At 45.6% G+C, this 27431-nt stretch overlaps 1 protein-coding gene across 2 annotated transcripts; it reads right to left on the bottom strand.

The window, feature by feature from the left end:
- Positions 1-3665: 3665 nt before the first annotated feature.
- Positions 3666-27368, bottom strand: KLHDC10 (kelch domain containing 10). Of its 2 annotated transcripts, XM_056340842.1 has the most exons (10): positions 27188-27312; positions 13185-13354; positions 12714-12935; positions 12021-12175; positions 10675-10823; positions 10018-10102; positions 9038-9104; positions 8381-8428; positions 6093-6232; positions 3666-4813 (listed from the first exon to the last, which is right to left on the bottom strand). In XM_056340842.1, the coding sequence occupies exons 2-10, from the start codon at positions 13216-13218 to the stop codon at positions 4604-4606; spliced, it is 1110 nt and encodes a 369-aa protein (XP_056196817.1). In that variant the 5' UTR covers positions 13219-13354; positions 27188-27312; the 3' UTR covers positions 3666-4603. The 2 variants fall into 2 exon arrangements, with proteins under 2 accessions (XP_056196817.1, XP_056196816.1); XM_056340841.1 differs by lacking the exon at positions 13185-13354 and having other exon boundaries at positions 27188-27368.
- Positions 27369-27431: the final 63 nt, after the last annotated feature.

Here is a 27431-nt window from a genome sequence, read left to right as displayed (position 1 = left end):
CTGTTTTGTCATTAAAGCAGTTTTGTACAAATTGGAAACAAGTTTGTTTCTCCTTGAATGAGCCTTCAGTCACTTGTCTGGGCCCCTCTGCCTACCACCCAGTCTAGGGGTGATGGCCACTTGGTGTCCACCAAGGCTTGGCTCTCAAATGTGTTGGCCATCAGGCACCAGCAATGGCTCAGCTGGAGCCAGCATCCCTGGGAGCAGACCAGGACAGCACTCAGTGTCCTCTGTTAGAGCACCAGAGCAGGTGCCAGGGGAGATCCACCACTGTGCTATGGGGACAGAGCTATGTGGTGGGGTAGCTATGGGCTCCAGCTTCCTCCAAGACCCTCCCTAAGCTCCAGTTCTTGTCTCCAGCCTTGTCTGACTGCCCTGGGTCATCCTTGCTCAGAGGTCTTTAACAGGCTCCTAAGAAGGGTCAGGGATGCTCCTGGTACTACTCCCAGGGTATAGGGTGTGACATGCTGGGGGACCAGTGCATCTCCTGCTGAGGGAAATGCCAGTGGGTGAGGTGAGAGGACAAAGTGGGTGGCTTGGACTGATTTATTATCAGAGCTTTAAAAAAACAAATCAAAAGCAAAACACTGACAGATACAGAAATGCAGGCACTGCACCTCCCGTGCCCCTTCTCCCTCCTCAGCTGTGTGGAGATGTATTTAGGCACTAAAAACCAGAGAGGGGAGTGCTGCTCGCTGCCTGTGGTAATGTTGGACTCCGAAAGGTCCCGTGGTCAATGGAGAAACAGGACTGGGCTTTAAACGGCCCAGAGTAAGGTGGGCAGCAGCCGGGGATCCCCCTCCTTCCCAAGGGAGGGCTGCAGCTTGTTGGCAGTTAATGATGCTGCTTTATCAAGACTTCTTGTTTTCCTGGTATCAGTATGGACAATCCTGCTGTTATTAATACAGACATTTGGGAAGATTCCTGGGTGAGTACTCAGAGTTAGCTGATGGCAGCAGATGGGCTTGACAGCATGGGGCAGTAAGAGATGGATAAGGTGGGCGATGGGAGGGCAGATGATGATGGCACTGAGCAGGTTCTCCTATGTCTCATCTGAGGCTAAATGGAAAACTTCTACCCTAGGGTGAGGGATGCTTGGGACTTCTCTTGGAGCCAGATCTAGCCTTTGTGTTTGGGAAAGTGTGGTAGGGCCAGCACTGTGGGTCCCTTTCCCAGTGCTCTGCTCTGCAGCAGGACGAGCCCAGCAGTAGCCATGGGTGGCAGTGAGGAAGCCCCAAAGATGTCTGACACTGCCCTGAGGTGCTCTGCTTGGTGCTGGGAGCAGGGGTAAGTTGTGGGGCGAAGGAAGCTGGGCTGTCTTACAAAACCTTGCTCGTGAGATGACTTTCTCTGTCCCAGTGTGTCCTGTCCCCATTCCAGGTAGCGCTGCGGATGCTCTTAACTCCTCTCCCTCCATGAGCTGCTGTGGATCCTCTCCCTCAGAGAAATCACGGCCCTGCCCTGGCAGAAGCAGTGACACTCTGCTCTTCTGCTTTCATGTATGGAATTGCACAGAGGGAATTAACTTGCCCTTAAAACGGAGAAAAGGGAGGAACCTGGGCTGGAGATGAAGACAAGCAGGAGATGGAGCAAGAAAAGCCTGTAGCTATGTATCTTTCAAGCTGCACCACAGAGCAAAGCCTCTGCCACTGTGAACGGGCAAGCTTTTACTCAAAATCTCAACATGCAGTAGACTAGCAACAACTCAAGCAAACCCTCAAAAGAGAGCTGTGAGCTTTGCAGTGCGTAAAACAAGTCTTTATTTATTTATTTTTAGGAAGAGTGGTCTCCAAGATCTGGTGCCTGTCATGCAGCAGCCACCCCAGGTTACTGGAAGGGGAGAAGCCCCTGGAATCCCATCAGTGGACAACACTCATATCTGCTCTCATCAGCAAAAGCAAGTCTTTGGCCCTTTTATTCTGTAATGCTCTTGGCTGTGCTGCCCGAGGCCCCATGTGCTGGGGATGAAGTGTGCCTGGGTTGGAGGGGTGAAACCAGCTGCAAGCCACTGGTGGAGGGCACGGGCAGGCTCTGGGCTTGTGACTTCAGTGGTCCAGTCAACAGACGAGGCTTGGGCACTTGTGTTTGGGTGACCTAGCAGTGACTTTGTGTCACAGGGATGTCAAGGGCTGCATCGTCCTGCCTGGGTGGTGGAATGCGTTCCACATCAAGATTTAAAACTATGTGACAGCGTTGCTGACAGCTGTCAGTATGAACCCAGCCTGAGGTCAGATGTGCCCCAGAGCAACACCTACCACCTTTTTCCCTGTGTTTACATCAGTGGAAAGCTCCTGGCTGATCCTATAAAGCTGCCAGGGCAAGGAAGACATAAGGGCTTAAGGAATCTGCTTGATCTGAGACCTAGGCTTGAATGGTTTTAATAGGATGGTTCTAATATTGCCTTGGTGATGATGGAAGATGCTTTCTGAAGTAGGCAAGGGAAGAACTAGCACATGTATGACCAGGCTGGTCCAGTACAAAGGTCCTAGAACTGCAGGCCAGAAGGCAAAGAATAAGAGCAGATACTCAGCCTCTGTAGAGGTGAGAACCACTGAGCTAAGGGCAGAAGAGGGAGCTGGAGAAAAGGTCCATTGGCCCAACATGGTCCTGCAGAAGAAGACAGCACAAGCCAGGGGCAGGACAGCAAGTAACCTTTCTCTGCCTGCAGCTGCCAGCAACGTCTGGGTTGGGCTCCTGAGCCAGAGCAGTGGGATGATGCAGCAGTCATGCAGGCTTGGAAGGGGCTGAAATAGGATGATAATGCTCTCCAGGAGCAAAGGCTTTCTGTTCCACAGGCTTTTTGCTAGAAGCCAGATTACAGTTGGGGATTGCAAAAGCTACACAGCGCAGCTGAGGTCTCCAAGTTTTGCCCTGTGAGCTGCAAGTCCTGCAAAGGTGCAATGAAGGGGACAGATACAAGAGATACAAGCAGTTGCCACCAGTTTCTGTGGTTCAAAGTACCAGAGAATGCTTCAGCTATGATGCCCAACCTTTATTTTTCTGGGTCTTGGTGCAGGAGTGGCAAGTGAGGCTACAGAAGCTGGGGGAAATCTATCCTCAAGAGCAGGGGGAGCTTAACACTGGGCAAATAGTAACACTTCAATTGAACATCACAGGTAGGTGCTCCCTAAGAGGGGTAGTAGTGACTCAGTCAGTCAGAGCTGTTCAGATTGGCAATGTGAAAACAACACTGTGGTTTATTTAAACATAAATGCAATCTCCTAAAAAGAAACTAAAATGCCTTTGCCTCTGATGATGGAAGAAGGTACTAGGAAAAGCTGATTTTTTTTATTTTTTTTTTTAAAAAAAGCACTTTAAAAATGGGTCTTAAAACAAAAAGGATTTTGCACAAACCTGATGCCAGCCAACCAGAGCTGCTCAGAGTTCAATGGCCACTTACACGTAGTCTCCAGAGCAAACTTCACAGTAGGTGGAGCACAGCAAGACAAGACAGATATCCCTTCCTCTGCTGCCTGTACAGAGATGACCACTGCTCCCAGCAAGAGGGAGATGTTTCACCGCCTTTTGATGCTGCGTTTCCTGGGATGAGTGATCCATGAGCTTCCAAGGACCCAGACAGCCACTTGCACACAGCAATAACATCCCCCACCCCCAGAGGAATGCGAAGCTAACTAGAAAAAGGCTGATGTGTGGAGGAAGGAAAACAAAAATCTTACAGGTACATGTTAAGAGCCAGAAGCTGATAACCAGCACTTGAGCTGGCATGGGTGGCTCATACCCAAGCAATGGATAGGACACGCTGCAGGTTAAAAGACAGCTCTAAAATCTGTGGGGTGAGTTTTTGCTGTTAGCTTGTTCAGAGTGCAATGTGAGCTGAAGGGGTTAAGAAAGATTCAGCAAAACCTTTTCCCTCCCCTCACCACCCCGAGTAAACTACACAGTAGTCCATTAAATGGCAACTTTTAACCAGTCTTCCAAGCAAACCTTTCAATATGAAAAGGTGAGGAACACAGACACGGGGTGTTTCAAATAACTGCACACTGCACCAGAAAAACTGCACAGGCAAAGCTTTGCTCGCTGCCCCATGTGACATTCCAGCCATCTTCTCAAGCTCAAAGAGATGGAAACATGCCCATGAAACACATGCAAAGCCTTCAAGCAGAAGGAGTTCTCTTCTATAGACGGAGAGCTCAGCTGGGCATTAGGGGGTGATGAGTGTTATCCAAAGCAAAAGAACAGGTCAGCTGTTGTTCTGCACTGAATGTCCTCTGTTATATACATCTTGTGAAAATAGTAAGTTGAATGCACCATGTGTAAGCATGGGCTTGGACATTCGCCAAGCTCCCCACCCTCCCCAGTTAAGTTGCAAGCATGTGCTGATGATGGTTTGATGGCTGGATGTTATGGATTAGTCCCAGAGAGTATTTTTAATTAATGGTGTAATTTAGAGATCCATAAATAAAAAGTGGATTTTCAACAACTTAAAGTAAAAATTTCTAGAAAGGCATCAATGTATTTGCTGAGTAAGGCGTTGAGCAGGTTCCTCCATGTTCTTAGCAAGACCATCCATGGTATCCATAAATAGGGGGTGCAAGGGGGCTTCTTGAACATAGTGTGTCTTGGACAGAAGCATGAGATGTTCTCATTTTAGTCGCTCAACAAGTCCCTGCGTCAGTCCAAGGTGCAAAAGCTGAGATCTGGAGAGAGCTGCTAGCTGAGGGAAATATTCCAGGAGCTTCTCCCATGACAGTTCCAGCAGGCTGGGTACCACCAGCCACATTTTAAACAGAGAGCCAGTCCGTTTGTTTTCATGGATGTTGACCACCCCTCCATGAACGTACATGCAGCCAGCCTAGATGGGAAAAGGGGGAGAGGGGAGTTACATGGGGCACAGACTGAACTGGCACACCCACCCAAAGGTGCTGAGGAGCAACGCAGCTGGGAAAACCAGAATTTAACTCTCCAGATTCCCAGCTGGTTAATCACAGAGTGAGATACATCTCACACACCTTTATGTGCTGGTAACAGAAGTATCGCTGCCTGAGCTAGTCACCCCAGGCTCTTCCCAAGGGGAGGAATCACCGCTGAAGGGCATGTCTCTCATCTTAAAGCACGTATCCGCTAGCTTAGAGTGCTTTACTCTGTGTTTTAGGTGAATTCTATCCCAAGAAATCAATTTTAGGAGTGGGGCAAAGTGTTAACGAATTATTATAGAACCATACTTATGTTTCAGCTAAAAAGAATGTATTTTTTTAAAACTAAAACCACACTGTACAAAGACATATTGCATTACCTCTGCTGGCTCAGCATAACCCTGCTCCAGGAACGACATGAACACAGAGAGATGGGAAAAGATCAGCTGCTGACCTATTTTTGCAAGTGGTATTTTTTCAATACACAGGAAAAGCAAGGGCATTCCTGCTGTCCAGGCACCCACCTGCAGTCACCGAGCTGTCAGGGAAACACCTTTATCAGGCCTAGAGTTTCCCAGAAAGAGTCGCATTTATAACAGTCTCTGAACTAGATAACACTGCTCTTATAACCAAAGAACCCGACCTCTGACCTCACATGCTGCCCTAAGGCAATGATCAGCTGAAGGACAGTGAAGTCACAGCTAAATGCATTTCTTGCTTCCTACTGCTTATCAATCACAGGCCCCTAAGACTCTAGTCACGGCAAAAAGCTATAGCAATACCAACCTTCCCATTGGCAAAGGTCTCCAAAGAGGGCTACTCACCTGCTAATCTTTCAACTCAGGCTGTTCTCAGTAGGCTAAAACTACTTTACTTGGGGAAGTATTTGTGCTTTTTTTCCTTTTGCAAACAGGAACTGCTCTTCACACATGGAATTACTCCTTGGAACTGATACAGTTTAAAAGGTAAAATTCCGCATCGCTGCTTTTAGAAAGCAGAATATCCTGTGTGTTCCTGCTCCTTAAAAAGCAGCGGGAGTAAAAGGAGTCAATGCAGTGACCTCACCCCAGCCCTCAGACTCCAGAAAGATGCTGCATTCAGTGGAGGTCACCTCCTTGGTAACATCAGTTCAGCTCTATTTGAAGCCCACACAAACGTCAGAGTGCTTGAATGAATGGTTTGAACTTCAGGTACAGAGGAAAGAAATGAGTCACTTACTGGTGTGACAGCAGCACAGTGAAAATACACTGGTTCCGGCATGGCAGCTGGGAGCTTGACCCACTGGAAAGTTTGCAGGTTCAGCTTCCAAACATCTCCCAGAATCACTTCTCCATTATAGCCTCCACAAACGAACACATCTGTAAGAGAGGAAACCCACAGTGCTTACATGCCCAGCCATCCGTTATCCAGCAACTGCAGAACACATGGTGACTGAAGTCAGTGATCACCCTTCCAAAACAGTTTTAGGGTCAATAATTATTTTACCTTGACACAAGCTCTCGGTACCTCCTAAATCAGTCCCAGTGCACTGTTCATAATCACAGAGACCACTTACAGAATCACAGAATGGTTTGGGTTGGAAGGGGCCTTTAAAGGTCATCTAGTCCAACCCCGCTGCACGGTCTGGGACATCTTTCACTTGCTCCCAGCCCCGTCCAACCTGGCCTTGAACACTTCCAGGGATGGAGCAGCCACAGCTTCTCTGTGCAACCTGTGCCAGTGTCTCACCACCCTCACAGTAAAGAACTTCTTCCTAATATCTAACCCCAAATCTACCCTCTTTCAGTTAAAAAATGTTGCCCCTTCTCCTGCCACTACAGACCCTGGTAAAATGTCTCTCTCCATCTTTCTTATTAGCCCCCTTTATATACTGAAAGGCTACAATAAGGTCTCCCTGGAGACTCTCTTCTCCAGGCTGAACAACCCCAACTCTCTCAGCCTGTCTTCCTAGGAGAGGTGCTCCAGCCCTCTGATCATTTTTTTGGCGTCCTCTGGACCCGCTCCAACAGATCCACATCTCTCCTATGCTGACAACCCCAGAGCAGAGGCAGTGCTGCAGGCAGGGTCTTACCAGAGCAGAATAGAGGGGCTGAATCACCTCCCTTGACCATGCTTCTTGTTATGCAGCCCAGGATATGGTTGGGTTTCTGGGCTGTGAATGCCCATTGCTGGCTCACATCCACTTCCTAGCCTGCTGGTGATCCCAACCCCACCATGGCAGATTCAGAGCTAAATGACATTGACAAGCAGCAGTGCAATCCCACTTTTAGTAGCTGTATTACACCCCAGCTAACCTGAGTTCACAGGCACTTGGGTTTGATCAGATTCTAGCAGTTTTAAACCCACAGGGTGCAGCCACAGCCCTGGCTCCTAGTCTTGCTGCCTGCCAGAGGCAGGTCTTGCTCCTGGCTTTGCCCAAGTTTTCAACTCAGAGGCTTGCACTGCAGCAAAATACTGCTGATGAAGGTGACTGGAAGCATCTCCCAGCCCCTGCCTACCTTATTGGCACAGTTAGCACTCCTAAGAAATATAATCTGGTGCATCACTCCACCCTTTAACATACAGCATTTAGTAATCGATCTGAAGAGTTTTGAAAACAAGGATCAATATTGCAACTGCTTCTTCATGCCACTATGAGCAATTTGGGTTTTATCAAGTTTGGGGGAATGCATTCTTGGAGGACAACAAGGCTACGGGAGAGGCCCAAATCTAGTTGCAGGAACACTCCACCATTCAAAATTGTGGGTAACTGAACACTGACTGCACAAGCAGAGCCCTCTCTAAGCTGTGCCTCAAACAGTGTCATGCAAGTGATTTACAGCAAGACCACTCGGAGGATCAAAGTGAAGAACAAAAGGCTCTACAAAGCTCCATGCAGCTCCTAACATATAAAATGGCCCTCACTTTACTAGAGAATGGAAAGACTTGGATGATAACTCAGCTCATAATCCACTCCATATGAGCATTTCAGATTTACAACACCATGAAAAGGACCCGCTGTCAAAGAAATCCCTGAACAATCTTGTTTCTGAAGAACTTGACTTCCAGGGCTTGGCCCCACTTTGCCTTTCACAGCAGACTGTAAAGCTAACAGGTTAGTCATTGAGCTGGAGCAGGAGCATCATTCCTACATGTTCATGAGCTTGCAACCAGTAAGTTGCGAAGTACCACAGACACTTGTGGCTAAAATACGTGGAATTTTGCACTGAAGTGGCCACACATGATTTAGGTGTTGCATAAAATACTGCAGAATTCCAGAGAGTGACCGCACTGTGCACTGCAGAAATAAATTTGCCTACAGCAGCAAGACCTTGCATACAAAGAGTGATGCCAACTGGGCAGCTTAAGGCCTGTCAATAAGAAAGAAATCCTCTTCCAGAAAAGACACATGTGCCCTGCAGTCTTCTCAAACATGTATTGGAGGCCACCATCTCTAAGGCTATAAGGATGGGCTTGTCATTGCTAGGTTGTATAAGATACATCAATTTTCAAGCAGCAGATCTTACCATTTTTTATCTGAACACAGCTATGGCATCTTCTGGCTGCTGGGAAGCCTGAGGAGAATAAAAATAACGTATCAACTATAGTTGCTTTAAAGTGCTTGGGCAAGTGGTGATTATATCTCAACATACAATCATGGATAGGAGTCACTTGTTTCATTTATAAGGGGCTTCTGCTTTCCTACAATCACAGGTATAACATTTCTAATTTAACAACCATCTGCTTCAGGCTTGACTCCACCTTGGTCTCCAGGGAAGGAAGAAATGTGTGGAATGTCATTCTCCACAGACTCCAGCTCTCAACTCTGGCTTGGTGAAAAGCAGCAGCCGAGGGCCTACAAGGTTTCAGGGAAACCCCTGCTGCTAACCAGGCCAGCATGTGGTCCCTCAGAGGGAGCAGAGATGATGTGTATCTTCAGGGAGCAGAGCCAGCCACTACCATCTTTCCCACCCAGAGAGGGAGGGAAGCCAAGCTGCTATATGCTTCAGATGGGTTAGTCCTCACTGCTAAAGCTCTAAACAAGCAGGACCTCAAATCCAGCATTAAGCCACGTACTGTACAAGGTTATGAAGAAGACTTCCAGCCTACCAGAAAACTGCATCTTTAAGCACACTGGCCACTCTCTGGTTTACAGGGGAAGAAACAGGAAATTCCAGACTCACCAACTTTTTCATGAGGTTTTGTGGCAATTTCCTCCCAGGTGTTGGTTTCAAGGTTGTATGCATGGATCTGAAGGGAGAAAGAGGAGTCATTAGCTCCTCCTGGCTCTCCCAGCAGTACCATGATGCAGTTACAGGCTCTGACCCAGGGAACCACTATAAATAACCCCTCTTTTTCATTAAGTGTAAAAACAAAAATAGCTAATCGCAGCCAGCGACTAAGCAGGTATAAAATCACCTTCAAAGCATACCAGCTTACTCAAGCTTTCATCTCAGACTTTGCTATTTGAGCCCCACAGCTGAAGAAAAAGAATATTGCTTTTAAAAAAACTGGACCAATTAAACCCCACACCCTCCAGTTCTCAAAGGTCTTTAGAAATACCTATTTCATACTGCATGTAAGGAGAAAAGAAATGCAGAGAATGGAGAGGTAAGAAGTCATGTTAACTGCTGCAGTTTCAACTTTTTCGGAAGCAGAGCACTATTTAAATTCTCCTCGCTTACCGTTTTGGCATTCAAGATGAATTCACTCTTCCCTCCCCAAATTGTATTGGACAGAAACATTTACCACAAGAAAGGAAATTAAAGCATATGATTAAGAGGGAAGACAAGAAAAGAGGTACCATATCGATATCTGAATTTAATGTCAAGGAATTCTTTTTGCGCTTTCCTGTTTTGGGACAAATACAACATTTAGAAAGATGTCCTGAGTGGTTTTAAATGAGAACCTTTTATAACAGGTCTACATAAATGAAGCAGATTGGTATGGTCACTGCGTACCACAGATTCATCATCTGTAAGTCAACAAGGACATGTTTGTGGCAACATCAGGTTTTACTGAACTAGAAGAACAATCTACTCCTAGTTATCTATTTTTTTACCAAGCTCTCCAGGCAAAGGCAGATTAAGAGATCAGGTCAGTTATATTTCACTGCAGAAAATCTCCTATCAATGCAAGCATTCAAGGTTTCTGATTGCCTTACCTTATCTAAGGAATAAGCTGTCCAGGAAGTTCCACCTCCTAAGATATAAATCCGTTGACCATCATGCGCGATTTCATGTCTGTACCTGAAGGTGCGAAGAAGGACATTTAGCAGCACAAACAATTAGCGCAAGTGCACAGCAACAAAAGCCTTCTGGAAAACGCTGCCAAGTTTGAGTGGATTAAGCAGACACCCCAAGCCTGGCTATGCTGTATCAGTCCCTCACATTGGGAGCATTCAGACGTGGAAGTGTTCATGAGCAATTTGAACAGCACCCATCAGTATTCCAGCCCCTGCTCTCACTAAGATTATCGCTGATTCATCTCCCAGCCCTCCTTCCTCCATGCCTCATTACAGAACAGGACAAGGGACAGGGATCATCTGGAGCCTCTTCCCCTCCTCAGCACTCACGAGCTGCCCCAGGGTCCTCAGCTCTGTTCTGGCATCGCACAGGCCAGATTAGTGTCCTGGCAAAGGCTTCACACCCCACACCTACACTCCCCTGCACGCCACACTGCTGGAGCACTGGTTGTGCAAGGCTCACAGCCAAAACCATTGCTCTAAAAGTGCCCTGTCTGCACTCTCTCAGCTTCTCACTCACAGTAAAAGTGGTAACTCCCCAGTGTTACTGCTCTCTGAGACCGTCCAGCTTCTCACCTCTCCTCTGGCATGTCACAGGACATGTTGTTTGGTTTCAGTTGGATCCATTCTCTAGTGTTGAGGTCTAGCTTATGTAGGTCAGTACTGTAAATGTAACCAGTTGTTCCTCCAAACACGTAGAGACAACCATTGATGATGGCCATGGCCTGGAAGGTAACAAAGAGAAACCAGTTGGAAAGGATGCATGACATCAGTGTCTGAAAAAGAGAGAATTTCCACCCTCCCAAAGCAAGACACTGCTTGCAAAGCTCTACGTACAACTTACAAAATGACATGTTCAGGACAAACATGAAGGGCAAACAAGGACAACACACAAAAGATGGGGGTGGGAGGTCTGTAGGAATGGTAAGTAACTCCACAGTCGCAAGTTGATGACCTAGAAGTGGAGCTGCTGATTTTCAGGCATCAGACAAGACAGATCTGGGCAACAGGAGCTCCCAGAGCTAAAACCAAAGCACAATTAACCCTGAATCTCTTCCATGCTGACCTTATATAGATACTGTTATGCAGAATCTTATAAACCAGCCATCAGATAGCCAGCGGCATTAAGCATAACACAATTGATAAGTCAGACTAAACAACAGAGACAGCCTGTACAATTCAAAAGCACACAGACTATCAGCCTACTGAAGCTGTGAAGGTCATGCAGGCACCATTCCCTGATGCAGTCCAAGGTGGAAGCAGAGATGTAAGTTCCTTTTGCTCCCAACTGCCTGTTTGCCAAAGGCCAGCTCAAGCTGAATTGGGCAAGGGGAAGACTACTTTCCTTCCCTCAAGTGTCTGGGGCACATCTAAACAAGAAATTAGTTGGGTTATAAATGTCTGCACCACAAGTACACTGGCAGCATTACTGGAAAGCACAGAAAAAAGCGGCAGTCCTCCCGTGAGAGTGAATCTATTTTTCTGTACACCACGGTCACCGACAATATTATGTAAAGTCTTAAAAGTTGTTATTCTAATACAAGTAAGACCTATTAACCACTGTTCTCATTTATAGTTTGGGGTTTTAAAGGCTTTGAGGAGGCTTCAGAGAAACTCTAGAAACTACAACCACTCCTTAAATCAGATGTACTTTTTCATTCAACTGCATCTGGCATTTAGTTAACAAATTTTGGCTTTTCTAACTACAAGAAAACTACTCCTTTCCTTTGAAATCTCGAAGAACCAAGACCACCCTACTTCTTTATGAATGATACCTGACTTCCCATACACTTAGGCACACAGAGAACAATTCCAGTTACTAGCAGAGAAGACAACTCCATGCTCTGGCCTCTTTTCTGTGACACACAGCACTTCGTAGGCAGGTACACTCAAAGTGCCTCAACAAGGGTTGTCCTTCATACCTGGCCATAGATTCGATTGGGTTTCTTTCCTCGGCAGCTGAGCAGAGCCCATCTTTTGTACTTGACGTTGCAGACATGGACATCATTGCCATTGCTCTCCCCAAAGGGGATCCCGGTGCCCCCAAACACAAGCAGGTTGTTGCCATGCAATACAACTAGGAGAGAGAGACAGAGCAGGTACTTGTTGCTGTGAGACGCAGTAAAACAGAATGACTCTCTGCTCTGGAGACAGTAGGCAGAGAGTGTTCAATACTGTTCAAATACCCTACAATTCACACTATGCATTTATGGCTTTGAAATGCTCTAAAAGAGAATGAATGCAAGCTAAAAACCATGGTAACCAAAGGCCTACTTTTAAAAATGGCTAGTGAACAAAGAGATCTATTTTTGGATGCTTTAAGATGTCTCATTGCACGGAGCACCTGGCTGCTGAAAGTGCAGGTGACCTGCAACTATCAAGCTAAATACCTAAAGACTACCTCTTGCATTTGAAATTTTTTCTTTCCCTCTGCCTCAACCTGAGCAAAAGCAGAAAGAAAAAAAATCACGAAACCAACCCAAATTCAAGGCCTACTTGCAAAAGAGTTGGAAAGAGGATCCAGATTTGTTCTTGTCCAGTTTTGCATTCCACCAGGGACACCAATTAAAATACCTTCAGGACTAGGCACACAGGAATTGAATTTCCATACGTACGTGACATGGAAGCTAGCTCCCTGGGCATGTAGCCTTCAGTGCCCATTTGATGCCACGTGTCTGTAGCAAAGTTGTAGCGCCAGAGTTCCCTGAAGAGCGGGTAGTCTTCATTCTCTGGCCCACCGGATTCATCATAGTCAGGATTGTAGCCTCCAAACACATACAAGTTGGCATTATCTGCCACACAACGATGGCCGCTTCTTGCTGGTGGAGATCTATGGCCTACAGCAAAATGAGAAGGTAAAACTGCTTCAGTGAAATGTCAACAGAGGAGCTGAGCTTGTGTCTGAGGGTCAGGAGCTGCTGCAGTGGTTCTCCAACAAGAGTGGCTGCTGTTTAGCCATAGGGAAGCATGTCTGCAGCTAGGAGGAAATGGCTCTGTAATGACAGATCCATTTCACAGAGCAGCAGTGGGGAGAACCTCTGTGTGCCACCATCTCATTCATGTCCACTCTAGCCCCTGGATCTCACCTGCCCGAGGACTGCTGCCTGCAGGCTGACGCATGACAATCCTTCCACATGACAAACCTTCCAGAAAAGCTATTTCTAGGATATCTTTATGACCCCCCCCTTCTGTCACTCTTTCTGTATGGTGGATTTCACTTCGGAAACAGTTCCAAAATGTTTATATTTAAAGCTGCCTGATGGGAACAAAAAAGAAAAGTAATGATTTGTTCTCCCTCCTCTACAAAGCTTCTATCCTTTTCTTCTTTTTCACTCCTGGCACCTTGCATCGCAAGAAGGCTCTTTCACCTTGGACAACCCTGGGCTTCCTAAACATTAAGCAATGCAGGTCTGACACAGCCAGTAAAATCTGGTCATAGATAAGGCATTTGCACTGGAAAAGAGCGCAGCAGGGGACCCATCTGAGATCCTGCAGGCTGAGCTTGATAACTGGCAAAAGTTACTCCCAAAAGGAAGCCCTCTGCCTACCCACCCTCCTCCCTAAAAGCCAACGGAAATAAAAGCGGGTAGGACAATTAAAGCTCAGACCTCAACTGGAATAGACAGAAAGACTGATTCAGTCCGGGTAAACCTAAACAGCAATATTCTTGTTGGACTATGGCAACTGAAGTCTTAGCTGAGGAGTGATCAAAAAGTAATTCCAGGCTTGCTCAAATTCGATGTGCAGCAAGAGCCAAGCACAGTGCCAGAAATGGACGTTTCTCTTCAACAAGACACAGAACCACATAACAAATAAGAAAAATGAAAGGAACAGAAAACGATCAGGTCCCTGAACAGAGAAGCTGGCTGTGAGATACGTGTAAGAACATCACCAGCTGACTAAACCAAGAAGGTTGCAGAAATCATTTTTCTATGCAATACAACAGTGTTTTAGTGAGAGTAATTCTAAGCTTCATCTTGAGAAGGGGGATACTCCCCTAAAATATACAATTTCAGCACCTAATCATCACTCCCTCAAGCACATCCTCTGCTTGTTGCACCTCCAGACAGGCCCCTTTTGGGCCAGTTGACAGTACAGAACAATCAAAAAAAAACCAAAGAAGATTCTCGAAGACCCCTCACCCAAACAAGAGATCTTCCCCACCCACCTGCTCTCACAGCTCTTTTACAGACTTTTAGGATGGAACAGGACCCAGTGAAGCATCTAATTAGGACGTGTAATGTTTTCTTCTTAGAGCCTGTTACAATTATCAGCAGTGAATCAGATACACGGAGCAACAACAAATGAGGCATCAAGCATCTTTCCTACAGGAAAGGTGAAATAAGTAATTTGTCCAGACTGAATAATGAATTTTAACTCGGCACAAGCAGCTTTGCTTAATCATGTTCTCTGTTTACTGCTGCTTTAAGCTCCAACTCTTGTCCAAAATTAAGCTGCTCTACAGGGTTCAGACAAACTCCTTGTGGCGAAGTTTTGACAGATTTGGGTTGTTTCCAGTAATAATTGTGTCTCGCAGCAATCCACACATAGAAAACTAATAAGCACTGGCTGAAAGAGAGGGGAAGAAAGTTAAGGAATTAACAGAAAAAATCTGTAGTCTTTGGCCTGGCTACTGAGGCTTCACGGTGCCATCGGGCACCTGGCATGGTACGGACATTAGCACACAGAAGAAGTGGATATTACATGTACTAATTGCAGCAGCAAGGAAGCTACTGGCCTCAGTGCTGGACTAAACTGTTAAACAAATACTACATGCTTTAGAGGTGATTCACAAAGGGAAAGAGAAACATCTGTCCCTTTCGGCTTTTTTATTTTAAACTCTGAAGCTATCCAAAGAGATGGATTCATTTTTAAGTGAACACATTGACAATAAAGGTATTTACAATCCAGGTAATTGTTCAGACTGTTGTAATTGCAGATGCTTCGAGAGGGCAATTCATCGATCTTGAATATCTGTAAACAAAACTGCCTGAGAAATGCCCATGCCTCCCTGCAGCCTATAGAGGATATCTCAGCAAAGGGCTCACATGTCTGTGCCCAGCCAAAGGGAGCTCATCCTGCTTGTTTCTTAATCATAGAATCACAGAATGGTTTGAGTTGGAAGGGACCTTAAAGACCATCTAGCTCCAACCCCCTGCCAGGGGCAGGGACACCTTCCGCTAGACCAGGTTGCTCCAAGCCCCATCCAGCCTGGCCTGGAACACTTCCAGGGATGGGGCAGCCTCAGCTTCTCTGGGCAGCCTGTGCCAGCGCCTCACCACACTCACAGTAAAGAATTTTTTCCTAATATCGAATCTAAATCCTCCTTTTATTTAGTTTAAAGCCATTCTCCCTTGTCCTATCACTACAGGCCCTACTAAAAAGTCCCTCCCCAGCTTTCCTGTCGGCCCCTTTAGGTACTGGGAGCTGCCCTAATGTCTCCCCGGAGCCTTCTCTTCCCCAGGCTGCACAGCCCCAGCTCTCTCAGCCTGTCTGCCTAGGAGAGGTGCTCCAGCCCCCTGATCAATGCTTGCGGCCTCCTCTGGACCTCCTCCAGCAGGTCCGTGTCTTTCTTATGTTGGGGGCCCCAGAGTTGGACACAGTACTCTTCTGTGTTTGCCCTGAAGGTCTCCAAAAAGACCTGAAAGAAGTGAAATTGGAGCTTAATTCCAGCAAAGACTGGGAGCACTGATACACACATTTTGCAAGGGAGTGAGGATTTAATTCAATCATCCATTAAATTTAAAAGGTGTTAGGGAATTAGGATTTCAAGTATTACATTAACTATAGATCCTACTTCCCTCTAGTCACAACACTTGCCATGAGAATTTCCCAGAGGGAAGAGAGGAGAATAAGGCTGAGTTTTATATAAAGCCAACAGACTAAAGAGTAAGAGGCATAATTCAAAGAAAATAAATTTAAAAACAAAACCAAGGAGGCCGCCTCTGTCATTCACCTCTCAAAATTCAAAAAGGGAAGACACCTGACTTTGCCATAAAGCCCCAGAACAGTTAAGTTTCCATAATAAGGGATCAATTTTTGATGCTTGCAGGTCCCTGAGATAGCAAGATAGGTACATTAAATCCATACGCAGCCCAGCTGGTTTCACCTATTCCCATTTACCTAGAAATCCATCTCCCACCTTTAAAAGATAATTTTTTTTCAAGATATTTTCAAGACACGGAAAGGGCATAGAAGCCAGAGCTGGTGTGGCGCAGATACCTGCAAGCACCCAGCTGGGATGGCCTGAAAAGACCATGCTTCCCAGGAAGCCATTCCTGCTGCAAACCACATTTGCTGCTAGTTCCCTGCCCATTCACACGACTCTCGCCAACAACTCAAAGGGTGCTGCGCACTACAGGAACAAATTTAAACACTCAGTAACTGTCTTTTTTCAGAAGCTAGGATTCTCATGGCAGAGCTAGCAGGAGAAATGATACCTGTCTCTGGTCAAGCATTCAGCTACTCAAGGGAAATCCACTGTCCTCAGCATTAAGTTGAGCACCAAATCGCAGATGAGAGTGGCTGAAATGCGTCTTCCTGCTGTGCCTGCCACACAGCGGTGACCCCCAGAGAAAGGAGGGGTGAAAATGCCAACCAGAGCAACGTTTCCAAAAGCTCAGGGTCAATCCCTGTAGCTACAAACATAAGCAATTTCATTTTGCTCTGCTCGAAAATAACAGATTTCCTGCTCTATTCAAGCAGACCCCAGCTGTGTTTGCTCAACACCATGCTCCTCATGTAGGAACTGACTGCTCTCCGAAGGCTTCACATTTCCAGCCTGCTGTTTTTAAGCTTTGCTCTTCACTGACCCCTTCACCTCAGTGGACTAGATACTCCCTCTTGCAATGGCCCATAGAAATTGACATATCTACCCATAAACAGGGAAAAAAAATATTCAATACATCTTCTGAGTCACCTATGCAAGCCCATTCACAAACATATCAATGAACCAAACAATCTTAAACGGAGTTAAATTGTCACCAAACTCTTCTATTCAGAATTGAAGTGACCTTAATCCACCTTAGAAGCTACACCTTTTTAAAGAGACCTGTAAAAGCTGAATCTATTTAAGAGTTAACGAAGATTAGTTTCTTCAGCAGACAAGCTCTATGACTTGCATCTCCAATAAAGAACTGCATTTCCATTTAATTATGTTTTATCAGATGATTCACATCTCCTACTGAAATTCTTCATGCAAGTTTTGGATCTGCTTTTGCTTCAGCATTAGTAGTGCACGACGAGCCTATTACACAAGTGCAAACTTTAGATGGTGCAGGAAGACAGAAAAACCCAAGAGTTTGGTATCTTCCTCCTCTAGTTAGCAAAGCCCATCTCATCAAGAGCTGAATCTGCCACAGATTAAGGAAGCACCCAACACTAAGCTAAGCCCAGCAAGGCACCATCACCGTGAAAAGCTGCAATTCACCGGGCCCTGCTATGAATCCTTGATGATGATGTGGAAAGTAGCAGGACAACGTACCAAGTCAAGACAGATTTGTGAGAAAGAGGGCATAAAGCTAGTTATAGAAAATGGCTTTAAAGTGGATGGATATAATTTGGAAAGCACTTGCTTTCCCAGTTTAAGACTCCAAAGCGAAGCAGAAAGGAAGATGGGGAAGGTGCATTCATAAGGAGATTTCTTTTCCTTGGTCCAGGGCAGAATGGAAACAATAAAACTTTCAGAGAATAAGAATCTCCACAAACAGAATGAAGCTGAACCATCACAACAGGGACATAATTAAGGAAAGTCCTAATTTAGGACTAAGCCATCTGATGGAAACTTGCTTGCTGGCTATGCACTGACCTGTTAGCACCCTGTTAAATTCACTCTTTTCAAATGATTCATTGACCTCAGAGGGAACGCTCAAATGGCCCAGATTGACTTTGTTAAAGTGGATTCCTAATTGAATACCTCTCCTGCAAAAGGTATTATTAGAACATGAGAGTAAGCAAAAAGGTGGCATGACTATCTGTTCCCGAGTTTCCTGATGTAACACAGCACAGCAACCAATGCATGAGACATTTGTTTCCTACCTCTCCAAAAACTGTGAATACAGAGCAAGTCTGGGGCAAGAAGGAGGAGAAAACAGAGATGTTCTTTAAGAAAATCTACAGAAACACATTATTTTGGAGAAGCGAAATGGTCCTGAATAGTGTCCAGCAAGAACCGCATTCAAAACGTCCCTCTTAAGGGGAGGACAAAACTGAACTGCACCTGCTGGTCCACAAATACTGTTCCTATTCTGACTAACACAAGCTTAAAAGATTATTAAATTCCAGCTCTGGGGCCTTGACAGCTACGGAAATCTATGGAAGGCCTGGAGAAAAAAAAAAAAACAAAAACAAAACAATACAAAAATCCCTTAGCATTAGGAGATTATTTGAAGTTATAGAACAGATTAAATGCTACCAGCATGCCCAGAACCACAGCATGTGTCAACAGCTATGCTCAAGTCTACTGGACTTCTCTACTGCTTTTCAATAGCTCAATAATAAAATTATAGAAGAAGAAAATTAAACATCTAAGTACCAAGTAGCTGCAGTGAATCACACATAGCACAACCATAAGGTGAGACGTGCTTCAGACAGAGCAGCTCAAAGACAAGTTTCAAAGAACAAAGGCATTTTATTTTCATTTGATTATCCCCCCTTTCATGACCGTAGGAAAAAAAAAGCTGGCATCATCTCACTGGCTAGGTTAAAGAATAGGGGAGTACCTGCTATTTGAATTAGTAAACTAGCCAGCTGGCCTTTTTTTTTTTTTTTTTTTTTTTTAAACAAGAGGGGGAAAAAGGTCTAATTAGCTGAAATAATTTCTTAAAAATAAGCAATGGAAGAGTTGAATATGAAGTTGTTATGAGACCCTGTCTGAAACCATCCTTGTTTCTTATCATGAACATGCTGTCACAGAAAACCCAAATAAATCAATTAATCAATGAGAAGCTCTTGGCAGAGGGTAAGGTCTGCTTATGCCATCAGGTTATGCAGAATTTAATTTTTCCCTTCTTAAGAACATTTTCCCTAATCATCACCACGCCTTGTTATCAGTTCCCAGCAAACCAATGCAATGCTGTTCTCCCAAGGTGGCAAATCCACAACCCCTGCCTCCCTTTCTCAACCAGCCTCAGAAGGAAGAGGCCAAGGGCTCCCACCATCTGCTCAGAAATCTGTAAGCAGAAAGGAAAAGAAGAATGACCTCTGGATAAAGCCAGGGCCAGGTATGAGGCTGAGTATTAGCCAAAGCCACCTGCAGCAGAAAAAAATGATTCCTAGATTCTTTGGGAGCAAAGATGATGAGGGAAGTGAAACTGCTAACTTCACACTTAAAAGGCAACTTAAAAGGCAAATAGAAACAGGCCAAATTCTTTTGCCACCACAGCTACCAGAAAGAGATTTGGCTGTAGCCAGCAGAAATGGCAGGAGCAGAACTAAATAAACATACTCCTCTTGCAAACACATAGCCCTTGCTTGTGGGTTAGTGTGACTGTAATGACTTTCCAGCTTCAGGATGCCTCATTCCTCAATTCTGCCACATGCTGTTGCTTGGTAAAGGTGCAAAAAATATCCTTTTGCACAGTCAGATCAGCAGCTTAGAAGCTGCAGGTGTTGATTTTAAAGTTTTGCCTGTTTATTCTCTTAGCCTTAAAAGATCACTAAAGACCTGTCTGAAATTGGAGTGCAATTATGTTTTGACACACTGCTTGCCCCATTCCAAGTTACCAAATTACAGAAATATCACAAAGCAGCAAAGCATTTATAATTTGGTTTTCCATGTATTGCTTGCTTGTTTCATGCAACCGTTTTATGGCTTGCTCATTTGGTTGTTTAAAGACATTGTAGTTCACAAAAAGAAAGGCAAGTAAGATAAAGGCAACAGAAATTAGGGAGAACTGTCTGTTCCATTCAGAATACACAGAGAATGATCCTCAAAGCCAAACTCAATAATTAAAGGCCAATGTGAAAGGTTTCACTCAAATCGTGGGGTGACGTCCAACTCACAAAAATCTGTATTTTCCTTATAGCACATGGCTTTCTCCACAGAAGAAGCAAACCTCTGTTTTTTCCTTTCCCTTTTGTCCATCTCACACTAAAGCAGCCAAAAAGCAAAGGAAAAGCAGCAGATGCAGCCAGGGGATGTTCTGACATCTAAAAGCTCAGTTCAGTGCAGTAGGGAGGTGGTTGCTCAGGGCAGTTTCTTCCCCAGTAAAACAAACCTTCCTGGGCACTCAGGGGAATTGCTGAAAGGTATTCATGCGGTATCAGCTTCTGAAAAGATGTACACACTCAACATCATCATCATCTGACGCAGATGACCTGAGATAAAAAGGATGACTGTTCTTGGGTTCGGGGCTTCCACATGCAGGTGGGATTCAAGGTCAGAATAAATGCTCAGCTTCTAACCTTCAGAAAAGAAGTTTATGCAATAAAAGTTACCAATGTTTCTAAATCTCAAGGACGATCAAACATTTTGGGTTTTTTTTCCAACCAAGATGCATTTGGAAAAAACACTTTACATGTGCAGCATATTTTTTGGCAACACAAGTCTCAAAGTTCTTTACATATTTGAAAAATGGGAAACAATGGCACAGAAAAGCTTACAGATTCATATTGCTAAATGAAGTTTGCTTCAAAAACAAACCCCACCCATTTCTTAAGATGACGCCACTTCAACCATAAGCTCACAATGGTCATCCAAACGTTTACAACCAACACTACACACCCTTTCTTACACTAGCTATTTAAAGCACCACCTCAACCACACTGCACAAATTTACCAAAACAGCTATCAGTGTTCACAGCACACAGTGGGGCAGCTGTGTTTTCATCTCCAACGCAGGCTCAACACAGCAGGCAGAATAAAGAGCAGACCTACTGAGGTGGCTGCACACTTCTGCCAAGCACTTCTGCTTTGAAAAATTAAAGATTAAATGCTGCTCTACCTGTAGTTCCTTGAGCAGTATTATACAATGAGGCAGAGCAAGGGAAGGCAGCTGACCCATAGTGTAGTCAGAAAGCATCCAGATTTGAGCTTTCGTTGTAGCACTCACTAGCTAACGCTGTACAAGCTCCCAGTTCATTCCTTGAACAAAGAGGTATCATTTTCCCTCTTTAATTTGATGGATTAGAGGTTGCCATGCACATCAGGTAATCTGAAATAGATAAATGTTGAGTTTAAACATTTGGGGCTGGCAGTGAAATAAAAGCAAGGATGACATTCTGCCAGGCTACAACAGGGAAACTCTGCCAACTAGATTGCTAGAATTAAAAACCAGAATCCTGCGCTGCAATGAAAGCATTGGTGAGTTTAATACTCTGAATTTTCACTCTGGTTAAATACTTGCATCTAGAAAGACCTTCCTCCTAGATCTACCTGACTATTTGCTATTTTCATATTTACTGGTGAAAACTATTTGCATGTACAGCCACGAATCCTCTTCACTTCATGTGTGGCTCAAATCCAGATTTGAAGACTATGCTGAAGTATTTTAAATCAAGCCTTTCTTGCCCTCTCCTCCAGACCACCTGGAATAAAGCATGGTTTTATTCATTGCTGCAACATAACCAACAGATGCCCAGGTGTAACCTCAAACACTTCCCACAACAGCAACCCCAGCACCATCCTTTATAAGGTCCCTTTTTTCTAAACCTATTTTAATCGCAATATCCACTGCAGGGTCAGTTGCAAAGTAAAGGGTGCAAGCAGTCAGTGCACCAAAACTAAGTGTGAGATCTTGCACAAGGGGAGGGTAATTTAATTTTACAAAATATTTAAATGAGCTGGTTCTGGCTCCTCATACCCACAAGAACCAAGTATATCCAAGTGATCTGGCCAGGATCACCTATGTACAGCACAGAGGGTGAAAGGATGACAGCTGCCAAGTCCTTACTACGATTCCTAGGTTGTTCTTCATTTAGAAGGACAGATTAGTTATGGACAGGTCTTTTATACCCTCTGGCTCCTCCAGCGAGATGCTTTGGCCTTGGAGTTTTGCTTCCTTCTGCTTCCATGAAGTTTAGGGAGGTCTGCTGCCTATTGTCTGCATTTCCTCATTTTGAGGTCTTAAAGTTCTTCCTGTTGAGCTAACAGGAAAAGGAACAGCACAGGCACTGAGCCACAACCGCATTGACTTTGTCCTGTTATCAGGGTGTAAGGTCTTCCGCTTGTAAGGCTTGCCCCAAACATGCTGGCTCTTTCCATCAATCTGTGATCTTCAATCCTACTAATCCCAGTGCAAGGCCATACCACATGGCATATATTATACCGCAACATTATCAGCGTTACTACTAGCAATATAATTTCTATTTCAAGCACTATTTCTGGAAATACAAACTAAATAACTACAGGATGTAAAGCTAACAAATACAGTGTGGCTTTTGGTTCCCAAAGTAACATACCAGCGGTGAATAGCTGAGGTGTGTGTACGCATCCTCTTTACTGCTTCTTAATGCCTTCTAAAGATGGTATCAGTATTATTTTCCCTCCTACCTAGTTCTTCAATATCCAGAATAGCAGGTTTCAATATCTCCCTTTCTATTTATGATTTCTGCAAGACTTCTGAAGGACATTTAGGTCAAGGGCTAAAGCCAAAGCACTGCTGGCTCTTAGGAGAGAGAACAAGAAAAGTCAATATTGACTTTGACTCCAGTCTTCAAAGCTTCATCTTTTTCATACCAGCCAGACAAAATAAGTTTGTAACTCATGTAATCAGAGTCCCTTACAAATGTTTGGATAAGCAGGCTGTGAATGCGTCGCCGAGAACAAGGTTTAAAACCTCTTCGTTCATCCAGCTGCATTTAGCCTCTCCAGATTCCACAGCTCCCTTCAGTGGCAGGCTGCCCATGCCTGAAAAATACCCAAGAGAGAAAGCAGCTGTGCCTTAGCCCCCAGCACCTGAATGATGACTGCCTGGAGCCGAGGGCAGCTAAGAGAGGCCAAAGAATGTGGCCAAGGATACCAAGATACAATCCACAGGCCACCAGCCAAGAACCTTTCAAATATCTGAAGTCTGTAAAGCAGTGTTTCTAAGAGAATGGTCATTCCCACATCCAGACAGGAGAGCTTTTGGGTTTGGATCAATGTCCAAATGGGTCTTTCTTCACCCTGCTTCTCAGAGGCTTTTGTTTTCAAACCTCTTTGTAGCAATCATGCATTTCAAACATTTCTGCAAGTGTGCAACTGGTTGTCAGTATTTCCTGTGATTAGCAGAACAAGAATGGGATTGTAATAGATGAGATAGCATCCCAAAGTGGAGAATAAAATAAGGAGTTCTTAATGAGTGAACTGTCCTTACTGAGAAACCAGAGCAATAAAGGAAACATTTGCCCCAGAAATGTATATATTACAGACTTCACACCACTAAAATTGAGTGTTCCTTGGGTTGTTTGTTTTTTTAAAAAATGTAGAAGGAAAATAAAGACATTTTGGAAAATGAGAACCAAAGAACAGCCCAGGTCGGAAGGGACCTAGAAAGATCATCTGGTCCAACTTCTCATGGGAAAGGGAGCCGATACCAGATTATTCAGTGCCTTTGCATCTTGAAACTCTCCAGCAATAGGGACTCTACCACATCCCTGAGGAGGTTGTTCCAGTGAATGATTGTTCTTACTGTAAAAAATGTTTTTCTCACATTGAGATAAAACTCCCATTGCAATTTGTACCATTGCCCCTTCTTATCTGTGTAGCTCCTTGTGAAGACAGACCCTCATTCCTCTTTCTAGCTGTCTTTTAAGTACTGGAAAAACATGGCAAACTTCCACCCAACCCTCCTCTTCTCCAGGGAGATCTGACTCCTTCAGCCTTTCCTCATAAGGCAGGTTCTCCAGGCCTTTGACCATCTCCTTCGGACCTTTTCCAGTCTGTCTATGTCTCTCTTGACTTGTGGGGACCAGAGCTGGACACAACACCCCAGGGGCGGCCTGACAAGTGCCAAGTAGAGCAAGATGATCCCATCCCTCTGCTAGTAATGCCCCTGTGAATGCAGCCCAGGACCTGATATGCCTTTGTCACCAACTCACAGCTTGCTGTCTAGCAGGAACCCCAGGTGCCTCTCAGCAAGACTGCTCCCCAAACCACACAGGTCCCAGCCTGTACTAGGTCTTGGAATGTCATCCCAGGTGCAGGACTTGTATTTTGGTTTTGTTGAACTTCATACTGCTCTTGCTTGCCCACTCTTCTGGCCTATCCAGGTCTCTCTGTAAAGTTATCACATTAATTAAAGTATCACATGTACACTGCTCTTCAGACAAATAGCTTTTGGCTTGCTCCTCCATGTGACACAAAGGAGTTCAGGATTTCTGGGTTTGCTGTTGTATTTTTTAAAAATATATATTAGAAACTCCAAATCTCTCCGTACAAAAAAACCCTCTGTGACTGGCACACTGGGAAAATTATAGCTCAAGACAAGACCATAAATGCTGAGCATGGGAGAGGCAAAGATATATTTAGGTCTCCAGATTGTTTCTATCCACTTAACCCCAAGAGTCTGATGAAAACACTGGAAAAAAAAATAAGTGTGCACAGGAAGATTTCCTATGTGGAGAACAAACCACGTACCAGCTGTATTTGACATTTTTGCTCTTTCTAAAGCCTACAAACACTTAAAAATAGCTCCTTCCTTTCCCTTATCCAACATACAATTATAGATGTTTAAAGAATCTTTACCCATCAAGAGACAGCAAAAACAAAGTGCCTTTTTTTTTTTTTAAGCTGTTAAGCCAGCAATGAGACTCTTTTGTAGATGCTGCTTAAGAAATGCCTCTATTGAGAAACCCTTGACAGAAATACTCCCCTTGAGAAAGCAAATAGAGCAGCACAACCCTGGCACGAGGTCTTACTAACTGCCTGCTTACCTTTTGTAATCATTTCCTTGTGCAAATTAAATTCTCCAGAGTGAAAAAGGTGACAAAAGCTTAAAATCTTTCCTACGAGTAGGTGGAAAAGGAGAATGTGACAAAAGCAGCACCTACATCAATGCGTATGCTCTCATGTTTAACCAAGAAATAGCCCAGATTTACTTCAAATGACGCATGGCTTAGCAGGAGCAATGGAGCTCTGCAGAGAGGTATGCAGCAAATGCATCCAATGCCAAAGCATGCTATGAGCTCTTTGTAGGCCTTCACAACAGTAATTACTTATAAAAATGGGATTAAAAGGAGATAGCATATTTTATGGAGGGAGTCTAGGGCATGGAATGGCAGGGGGAAAATGAAGGAATGCCTCTTGAAAACTGAGAATTGAGAGGTAAAGGAGGTAAAAAGAGAATTGGGAGGTAAGAAAACAAACCTGCTTGGAGGAAACGGAAGGAGGGGGGAAAAATATTGTTCTTTATCTCAACCGTTATGTAAGGGCTGCTGCTGGAGATCTATAAATAGCATTTTAACAGGTGTCAATCAGGGAGAAAACTCCAGTAATCGACCGCAATGGCATTTTTCCATCAAGTACTTTTTCAGCAAGATTGACAGTCAGCTTCAGATTTAAGGTTGGACTTAAGTGCTAAGGCTGAATTGTTCAAGGGTAGTTTGGCCCGGGGCTGTACCATCAGCCCCTGTACAGGTGGTGGAGGGCAGAATTCCATGTCGGGACATAATCTGTAGCCAAAAGTGGAATTGTTACAACTGCATCAGGAAGGTGTACTACCAGTTTGCTCAAGCCAACAATTAAAATTCAGGAACATGAAGATAATCAGATCTTGTGTTACCAAAAAAGGCCCTTATCACAGGAGGAAGGAAACATGTTTGAGAATTTACCCAAAAATAAGGGTGTGGAGCCACTTAGTGAATTCACAGTGGTCCTGCATGATTCTCGAAGGCATCCCTGCTGCAAATCCAGATTGTGACAGGTTTCACAGGAAAGGAAACATGGATCCTGGCCTGAAGGCCTGTTCACAGCTGCTAAGGCCTGTTCACAGCTGCTGGTGATGCTCCAGACATGTGGTATACAGGCTCCTACCCCTGGGACCAGGAGGGGCTTCACATCCCCCACCGAGGGACGTAAGTCGCAGGGCCAAGGGCAGCTGGGGCAGAAAACGATGCCCAGGGCCTGGGGTACCCACCTCCTGTGCACACCCTGTGGCCCTTGAGAGCAGGGGGTGCTGTGGAGATAAGGAGAAGGGGATACCCCAAACCAACTGGGAATACCTCCTCATCACAGAACCATGGTGTGTCTCCCATCCCTCCCAGTATCGCAGAACAGCTGGGATGGGGGTGATCTCCCCAGTCCTGCAATTGTGGGGTAACTTCAGTCTCCTCCACCTAATATCCTGGGGCTGTTGGGATGGGGTAACCCCCCCAGCATACCAACACTTCTAGAAAGGAGGTGGAAATAAGGAAGAACCATCTTTCCCAGGGCCCAGGACTGGAAGAACCACCTTTCTCAGGGTACAGAACTGGGCTGAAATCTCATCCAAGGGCCCTCTGGTGGCCTGGACCCCCATTCCAGGATCACCCCCTGCCAGGACTGTGGGGTCCCACAATCCAAAAACCTGATATGTTGGGATTGGGGGGGTGGGGGGTGTCACCATGGGTTAGCCCAGGTCCATCCACAATCCCAGGGTGACTGAGATGGGTCTGACCCCCAATAGAGGCTGTGGAATATCCTGCCCCCCCGACCTGTGTCCATGGTGATTGGGATGAACTGCCCATGTAGGGCATCCAAGCATTCCTCAATGCATTGAGACCATCAGGATGGGGAGGGTTGAACTGCCACCCCTCAGGGTCGTAGGAGGTTGTGTCACACCCCCTCCACCCCCGAGACTGTCTCCTTCAACACCCTAAGGCAGTTTTTAAAGTGATAACCGCCCCTATCCATGACTGTGGGCCCCCATATCCCAGGGCTGTTGGGACAGGAATAGCCCGGCCCTCCCCACACCACCCTCGGGCCTTGGGGACGGGGTGACCCCTATCCCGGGTCCACGAAGTACCCCAGCTTCCCTCCAACATGTCCCCGAGCTGCGGGGACGGGGATAACCCCCACAACTGAAGGGTACCCGCCCCCTCAGAGCCCTATGGACGGGGATGCCCCGGTCCCCGACAAGCTGGGGCCTTGGGGACGGGGTCACCCTCGCCCCTAGAACCGGCCGCCACTCACCCGCCGAGCGCGGCCTGCCCGGCAGCTGCACAAAGCGGTTGAGGAGGCCTCCGCCGCCAGCCGCCGCGCTGCCCGAGCCCTCCCTGACGCCCTCCCGGGCACCGTCCGCCGCCGACATGGCCCCGTCTGCTCCTCCTCAGGGCGAGCCCAGGCGGCGGCCAGCAGAGGCCCCCCTCTCTCCCCTCCCCCGCCGCCGACCAATCGGCGGCGAGCTTCTGCGGCCTCGGCCTATGAAACGCAGGCT

This window comes from Falco biarmicus, chromosome 5 (assembly GCF_023638135.1).
Source record: "Falco biarmicus isolate bFalBia1 chromosome 5, bFalBia1.pri, whole genome shotgun sequence".
NCBI classification, from domain to species: domain Eukaryota; kingdom Metazoa; phylum Chordata; class Aves; order Falconiformes; family Falconidae; genus Falco; species Falco biarmicus.
Note: the sequence above shows the minus strand (reverse complement) of the source record. Positions and strands in the feature narration are given on the sequence as shown.